The following is an 8,609-nucleotide window of genomic DNA, read 5'->3' on the forward strand; positions in this document are numbered from 1 at the left end:
AGAATTGGCTTTAGAGTCAGGTTCTCCTGAGTCTTGGCTGCTGCCACTTCCTTATAGAACAAAAAGTTACTTCTGATTCTTACTCCCCACCCCTACCCCCTTCCTCTTCACTCTGAAACTTTTTGCAGGAGAACGGACTTCTACTCAGCAGGGCAAAACTGCGGTACTGGGGAATGATGCAGAGCTCCACGGACAGACTTGTGTGGTCTGCAGTGACCACTGCATGCTTAGGGGAGCTTCTGCAGCGTGGGCACAAATTCCTGGAGGGAGGGAACTGCTCATTTTGAGGTCTGTTGACACAGATACAAGGAAGAATATTTTGCCAAGTGGAGGTTGTTGTTAGTTGCATCATACTGTTGGGCCATACCCTTATTTTTCTTTCCAGTCTTAGTCTGGTAATTACTGCAAAGTCCTGAGTTCAGAAACTTATTTTTTCAGTGAAAGTGTGATGATAATAAAATAGAATCCTCTCTGGTCTATTGTACTCTGTCAGCTTTTGGAAAATGGATGTTACATTCATTTTTCATGGAGTGAACAAAGTGAGAGATGGAGTCAAGTGATGAGAGAGGTGTCAGCTGCTTTCACATAAATAGGCTTGATCTGATTAGTTTGGAACTGTGGTGGAAAGAAAGATTTCTCAAGGAGCAAATATATGGTGCTTTAAGGAAGTGTGCCCTTTTTACACCTCTCATACAGGTCTTTCAGACTTCATAGATGAAGTTCATCTGGTTTGTTAAAACACAGAAAAGGCCTTTCCTGTACAAGCTGGAACTTAACTGAATGTACTATCTGAACACAGACTTTTTTCCCTAACACAATAATAAATTGGGTTTTGTCTGAGAACTTTCATTGTTTCTGTATGTCATGAGCATATACAGCCTTCTCAGCCATGCATATATCAATATATGTATGGTGTCTTTAAATTCCTGTTAATTTAAAAGCATTAAACAATTTCCGTTAATGTTTTTCCAATCCATCTGTATGTGTATCTCTGTATACATTTTGGTAATGCATATATCTCATGTACATTATTTATACACAGTTCTGTATGCATTGTTTCATAGAGCTCCATAAATACAGCAAAAGAAAAAAATACCAGTTTGAAAGCTGAACACTAAGCATGAGCCTGCTTGGCCAGATCTGTACTTGTCTATCTCTGGCTGTAGCCCTGACAGATCTTGAAACTGCTTCATATTTTTCTGAAAATGTTCCCACTTAATCCAAGATAACTCCTCACCTGTGCAAGAGCTTGAAGAGCAGAGGTTTCCTAAGCCTGCAGTTGACAGGGACTGGAATGTCACTGCATTTTAGGAGAAAATCCTCTTGGGTTTTTTGTAGATCAAGGGGATGCAGCAACTTTCCATCAGCAGCACTTGGTGCTCAGGGTCCTGCTTGGTGCCAGCAGTGGCTTAACTGTACAAACCTGAGGGAGACAAGAGCACACAGGGATGTTGCAGCCTGGTTTGGAGAGTTACGTACAGCTCGGATGCAAACGCTGCGCACAGGGACAGATCAGTTGCATGGGGTTACCTTTCTACAATGGGTAGCTCAATTGGCTCTAAATTACCACCGACAAATCTTGCAGACAAATATATTGCTAAAATTATTTTAAAATGAAAATATATCTCTAACTTAATTATCTTAAGCATTCTTCTTGTCTCTTTTACCTGTAGAGTCTCCACAGTAAGCTTGTCAAAACAGACACAATAAATTGCTCATCAGAAGTGAGAAGAGCAACCTGCTAGGTTTAGTGTTTCCATGGAAACTGCTAAGCTGTGTAGATCAGTTTTAAGACTGTGGAGCCCTTTTGAAGATTTATCTAGTTACAACTCTCTAAAGTTACAGATAGAAGGACAAACTTATATAGGAAAATATCACTGTGAAGAGCAGCTGTAATTAGCACCTCTTCACAGTTTAGGCTTTTTTTGCAATGTTGCTTGTTTTATCTTGGGTGGGTGTATCAGGGTGTAGGTTCTTTGTGTTAACTGCACAAGAATGAGTGTTTTCCAAAGCTGGTCTATGTGGAAACTGTCTAGTGATCACATTAACAAATGGATTTATCCGGTTCTTTTATAGGCTTCCTCTGGTATTACCATTCCAAAGCCCCCCAAACCCCCAGACAAGCCCCTGATGCCCTACATGAGGTACAGCCGGAAGGTGGGTATCCAGTGTCAAACAAGTAACAGAGTCAGTGTTCGTATGTGCTAACAATTAATTGCTATTATCTTAGTTTCAGCTTCTAAACTTTTACTTCTAACAGCCTGCACATTCTTTAAGGGAATTGTAAAGTACAGATGCATTGTCCTTCAGGATAAAGGCAGCAGTAGTCTGTTCATGCAGTTGCCAATTTCTGGGGGGAAACTAAAATGATAATTACTACCACTCTGCTGACAAGGATCCGCCCTGCCACATTCAGAAGTGCCTGTGACTTTACTGACAGAACCTTTTTATGTAAAGGAAGTATTCCTTGCGGTGTTCTGGGCTTGGTACAGTGCTGTAGCTGGACTGAAGAGTAGCAATGAGTGGACTTTGCATGTTCTCCTTCACCAACCTAGCCTGTGGCAACGTTTGCTTCGCTATTCTATGAACCGTTTGACAGAAAGTAGGAGAGAGACTCTTGTGGAGTCTGAAATCTGATGGGGCATGGGGAGGGCATGTCAGCCTGTCTGAAGCGGGTGAGCCAGAAGGAAATTCTTCCACTTCTGGTAAAGTATCTTTGCCAGCATGTCTGTCTTAGGCAAAAAAGCATCAACAAAAAAAAAAGTCAAGTGGCGCAGCAAGAAATAACACTGGCAGCTCTCTCCTTTTTTTTTTTCCCCATAATGTTAGAAACTTTTTTGGTGGAGTCAGAACTTGTTGGAACTCAAATTGATCAGCAAGACTGAAAAAAAATATTTGAAATGTTACATTCTGATCTGAAAAGCTCAGTGCTCTTTATCGTAACCTACTGCTGGATGTGTTTACTCAGTAGCCTTTTTTTTTTCCCAGAGATGCAGCGATGTGCATTTAAGAAGAGAATTAAGAGGGTTAAAGGCAATATTCTCATGAAACCAGAGCCATTTCAGCAATTGCCTGTTTCAGTACATGGCTTCCTACTGACTTCCTGCCCCAGAAAATAATCGAGATAGTTTAGCCAGACTCATTCCTAACTTAATCCTGTTTTTCATGGTGATTCCAGAAAGAACACTGAGATGACAATATAAAATGTTTAATTTGGAAGTATTTAGATATCATTAGTAAAGCTCCAGCTGTTTCTGTTAAGGTCTGGGACCAAGTGAAGGCGTCCAATCCTGATTTGAAGTTATGGGAAATTGGCAAGATTATTGGAGGAATGTGGCGAGATCTCACTGATGAAGAGAAGCAAGAGTATTTGAATGAATATGAAGCTGAAAAGGTAAATGGAAGAAATCTGGGATGTTTATTACAGCTGATTCTTCTAGGAACTGGTCTGAGAAGAAAAATTCATCTTACCCATGCAGTGGTGTATGAGGCACTCACGAGACCCCTGTATGTAACTTAAATGGAAGTGTGTCCTGACACGTCTTTTAGATTTTTTTTTAAAATAACTTTACATCAACTGTGACTGGTCAGTTTTTAGACCTAATTCCAAATGAAGTATTTATAATTGAGTGTCGATTTTAACTGATTAATGAATGGATTTGATTGTACAACATCAGTATTGAAAAGATTGTCTCAACACCAAAAATCCTCTTTCAAAACTGGTGCTCTGCAACTACTGCTGTTGTCATGAACATGTTCATAAAAGACTTCCAGTCACGTAGGGTTTGGTTTTCATGGTGTGATCTGGTGTAACTCCACGCTATGACATAGTGTTTTGTTTCTTAATAGAAAAATGCTACCACTTTTAGGGTTTTCTTGTGGTTTTGGTTTTATTGACCTTCATGACAAAAGATGACAGCTACCTGGTGTCTAGGCTGGTAAGTGCTGAGGACCTTTACAAGACTGTTACTGTGATCTTAACCTATAAAGGTAAAATTGTCCAGCTGCTGTGATGTGTTTAAACCTGGTAGGCATCTGAGGCTGTGTATAACCTGGTCAAATCCAAGCTGGTTTTATTCCAAGCCAATAGAGAAGCACTTCAAAGCTGGATGCTCTTAGTTGGGGGAAAAGAAAACAAGGAATTATATTTTTTAACTTGGTAATGATGTTTAGATTGTAAGCTCCTTGGGGCAGGGGCCATCTTGTTTGTTTTTACAGTGCCTAGGTAGAAGGATTCCAGTCCTCAGTATAAAGAAAACAAGACATTTAGGTACTTTTAACAATATTGTAGATTATATCTCACTTTTCATTGGAAATACCTCAAATCACTTTACAGAATCTAGACCTGGCAAATTTTAAAAGTGAGATTAAAGAAAGCAATTCAAAAGGAAAAATACTTCAAAGAAGGTGAAAATAGAGATGCAGTCCTGCTACCAGGAGGAGACAGTAGTCTGGCTGCAGCATTCTGTATCATCCCAGTGCAGGGATGGATCAAAGGCTGGAAAAATCATAGGTTGTTTTGAAAACTGGTTCATGACATACTGGCATGAGGAAAGAGAAGAAATCAGAATCAAAGCCCAGCTAGTGTTTTGAAAACATGAATGACTGAGGAAGTAGTTGTAATTCTTAAAGACTGAGAGAATATGGTCAGTGTGTCAGCCAGCTGACTGAGAATAGCTGTGCCTGTGTAGCTACAGTCTGACTTGCACAGGCAGCGGTTGTGTCAAGTCTGAAGCCATCCCATGGTGCACTCAAACCATATTGGTCACATTTCAGATAGAGTACAATGAGTCCATGAAGGCCTACCACAACTCCCCAGCATACCTGGCCTACATCAACGCCAAGAGCCGCGCCGAGGCGGCGCTGGAGGAGGAGAGCAGGCAGCGGCAGTCGCGCATGGAGAAGGGGGAGCCCTACATGAGCATCCAGCCCGCAGAGGACCCCGATGGTAAGATGGCAGGAGTACGCCCAGCAGGGCCACAGGCTCCTTACAGACTGACAGGAGAGAGGAGCTGACATCAATCAGACAAGGAGAACCAGCAGTGCATGACTCAATGCCTCACATGACTCAGGTGCCTTGCTGTCCTGGCACCTTTAGCTCTGATTTTCCCTCTATTTCCTACAGCTGACAGATGTCTTGGTCTCGTTTCCAAAACCTCAGGTGGCAAACCACTGGCAAAAGTCATTCCAATCCTTAATGATGTGTGAAGCAATGCTGTTCAAATAAGTCTTAGAGTTCTGTTAATGGCTTTAACGTGTGCATTATGAATGGCTTTGATGCCTGATTTAGTCCAGCTTGAATGGAATTTTGTGCTTTATTACCAGATGCCCATAATTCTGACAGGCAGAGTTCTGGTATGATTGAGAGCACTTGAACTTTGAATGTAATCAGCAACTGTCACTTTAGATTGTTTAGGAAAGAAGTTACCTTTGCCGTTGACAAGTTGATGAGAAAATTCTGCAAGTTTATTTGACTGCAAGGGAAGGCACCCCACCCAGTGGGAAAACCCAGCCTTGTACACCTGATGTCTGCTTTTGAATTCATGACCAAGTACTTGTTGAAACCTGAGGATTAAAAATGTACTTAGTTACACCCTTTTTTTTCTTCCCCCTTACAAAAGCACACCCCTGAGATAAAGCTCATGGCAAACAGCACTTTTCCCACTGTGAGGCGACTGCAGAATGTATGTAAATACATGGAGTGCTCCAGGAGCACCAGCCTGGGGACTTCAGCTGCTCTGTGCCCCCTGGGCCAGAAGTGGCTGCAGGAGCCCCAAGTTGCTGCTGGTCACACCTGGGGCATAACAGCAAGTTTTTAGGGACAGAAATGCTGCTTCTGTCCCAGCCTACATGTCAGGAGGATCCAGAATTTGTAGCATAAAAGGAATCTTGCCAAGATGACAAAGGCACAACTTTAAGGAGATCAATTGGATTAGTACTTGCTCTCACAAATCTATCCTCTGCTCACTGGTTTTCTCTCTTTGTTTAATCAGGGACCTCAATGAGCAGTTGAACCAAACACTTTTAAATAAAGCAGATGAAAACTTTTGTTAAACTAGTTATCTTCTTTGGTAATATTCCCTGGCAATGGTATGTTAGGGTCCTCTTTAGGATTTCTGAGAATAGTTGGATACTAATCTCCATCAGGAAAACTTGATGTAAAATAAACTCGACTTCTGGTCTTTTCTACTTGACATCATTCCAGAAGATAGTTCATACTTTTTGCTTAACATCTTAATACTCAACTAAATATGAATTATACTCACAGAGGTTTCTTCAAGTTTGTTTCTTCACCAGTACTTAATGCTATTTAATTACTGTGCTTTAGATTTTAATTAGTTTGGCTTGAGGTTTGTGTGTCTGTTTTGTAGCTAGGTTCTTGATTCCAAATCTGCAGACACTGGTTTGATTTCATTCTGTTGAAAGGCTTTGTCTGCTTTCCTTGAAGAAATATAGAAAGTCACAGCATAGGAAGATTTCTGTCCTCTATGGGCTGGAAGCCTTTGCATGCTACTAGATATGGAAAGACATGTTCTTTTGTTCTGCTTTGTGGCATCAAACTGAATTTTACTTTTAAAATGAGTGCCTAGTACAATTCATAATGCTGTTGTTAACGTTAAAATCTGTCACTAGATTAAAATTGTCAAAGTTCAGTGTCTTGCTGTAAACTGGAAGCATTTTTAACTTGGCTAGAGAGAAAAAAACAAATACTGGACCTGAAATATTCTTAGAACTTTGTAGTTAATCCTTTAGATCCCTGTCAGACAAGACAGTTTAGTTCCTGTTTGGCTTAAAATGTATTTTCTCTGCAAGCAGCTTCTAAGTACGCCAGCACCTGAACTATGTGCTTGTGTGCTTTTTCTCCTGAAGTGTGTTTTTTTCAGTAACTGTTTTTTAGAGAACTATTTACCAAAAAAAGTTACAAAAATTGGATATTAATACATTATTCTGAATTTTCAGTGATGCATAAACATGTCTCACTGCTTCAAGATTTCATTCTTCAGGATTTCAAATAATAAATCTCTTTGATTTATGCTACAACATTTGTTTGTATAGGAGTCAACTCCTGTTGGGCTTTTGCGTTGGATCTTGTTCTGGTACCGCGATAACTGGGAATGGGTTGTTTTATTTGGTGCATTAAGTCCCTCTTGCTCTGGAAAAGTGGAAAGCAGCACAGTAAATAACTAGATCAGTCCAAATTTCAGACATGTGGGAAAGGCATGTAACATCTATTGGTGATGGAGCTGCACTGGGTGAGGGCGTCTTGGCCTTGTATTGTCTCGTCTGATCATCCAATGATATTTGTCAGCATCAACTTTGTGATGTGGCAGCAACTGGCTTTGTTTTTAAATGAGGGGTATTGTGGGTACAGTGTCACTGGGCTTGGTCCCCATGTTATGGAATTGAAGCAGCTGCTCTTCTCCTCGTTCCAGACTACGATGACGGGTTCTCCATGAAGCACACGGCGACCGCTCGGTTCCAGAGGAACCACCGGCTCATCAGTGAGATCCTAAGCGAAAGCGTCGTCCCCGATGTCCGCTCCGTTGTCACCACAGCCAGGATGCAAGTTCTTAAACGCCAGGTTCAGTCCTTGATGGTTCATCAGGTAAAGATAAATTCTGTGAAGGCAGCTAAAACATAAGGGTGCTGGGCTGTGGTCCAAGTCTCGCATCACTTGATCTCATACGTGACTGTTCGTGTTGGGTGTTAATGCTCTGCACGCTCCAGCAGCTCATCTCTGGGCTTTCGGGGAGTTGCAAGATGTGAGACTTCACCTTCTCTGCCATTTTGTTCTTGAGAATCATGTTAAACTGTATTCTGTTCCCTAGGATATCTTCATATTATTGCCATCTCTTCATTATTCAGAACCCTTCTGTCTGTAGGGTGACTCTCCTGTTTTATGAGGACAGGTAGAGTTGGGACTTTCAGGTGGCTTATGACTTGTAGTCCTGTTTGTAATGATTCTTTATTACAGTAAATCATCCCTATTCTAACACTTTTCATTGGAAGTTAAATGCATATAAGGGAATCTAGTGGAATCACCCAGCTCTGACCAGGCACATGCCTGTGTTTTACAAACAAACATGTTAACAACAGAGCCCTGCCAGGACAGTCAGTGGACATGGAGGTGCAGAAAAATTAAGAGACCGGAATGAGAAATTTGTTCCCTTTTTTTAATTAACAAAATAAGATTTGGGGTGCACAGGAGGGTGGTATCCCTCCCTTCCTTTGAACCATGGGATTTCTGTATGAAAGAATGTCATTTGTGTGTGTGTATATACACCTACAGGGTGTACAATGTGAAAGCAAGTATTTTAAGCTGGAAGATTCACCTGAAGTACAGTTAGTTTTTCATTTATAACATGGCAAAGCAGTCCTGAATTACTGCAGAGACCCATTTATTGTTCATAATTTTCCATATGAACAACTTACCTACTGGGTAAGGAGGGCATAAGGATGTTTATCATACGGATATACCTGAAAATACTGTTCTGAGTCTTTCTATGTGTAGCTCTAAGCTCTGCCCAGTTCTTCAGATTAATTCCACAGGCAAGTTCTTACCCTTTGTTTCCTTTCCAGCGTAAACTGGAGGCTGAGCTGCTGCAAAT

At 41.1% G+C, this 8,609-nt stretch overlaps 1 protein-coding gene across 1 annotated transcript in view; it reads left to right on the top strand.

The window, feature by feature from the left end:
* Positions 1 to 8,609, top strand: part of SMARCE1 (SWI/SNF related, matrix associated, actin dependent regulator of chromatin, subfamily e, member 1) — a 13,805-nt gene that overhangs the window by 3,150 nt on the left and 2,046 nt on the right. The window contains exons 3-7 of the mRNA XM_009994212.1: positions 2,077 to 2,157; positions 3,263 to 3,394; positions 4,777 to 4,948; positions 7,434 to 7,606; positions 8,581 to 8,603. Of these exons, the coding sequence (XP_009992514.1) occupies positions 2,077 to 2,157; positions 3,263 to 3,394; positions 4,777 to 4,948; positions 7,434 to 7,606; positions 8,581 to 8,603 (581 nt within the window). The remainder of the gene's footprint in view (positions 1 to 2,076; positions 2,158 to 3,262; positions 3,395 to 4,776; positions 4,949 to 7,433; positions 7,607 to 8,580; positions 8,604 to 8,609) is intronic.

The sequence above is a fragment of the Chaetura pelagica genome, unplaced genomic scaffold (assembly GCF_000747805.2).
Source record: "Chaetura pelagica isolate M959 unplaced genomic scaffold, ChaPel_1.0 scaffold963, whole genome shotgun sequence".
In the NCBI taxonomy this organism is placed as follows: domain Eukaryota; kingdom Metazoa; phylum Chordata; class Aves; order Apodiformes; family Apodidae; genus Chaetura; species Chaetura pelagica.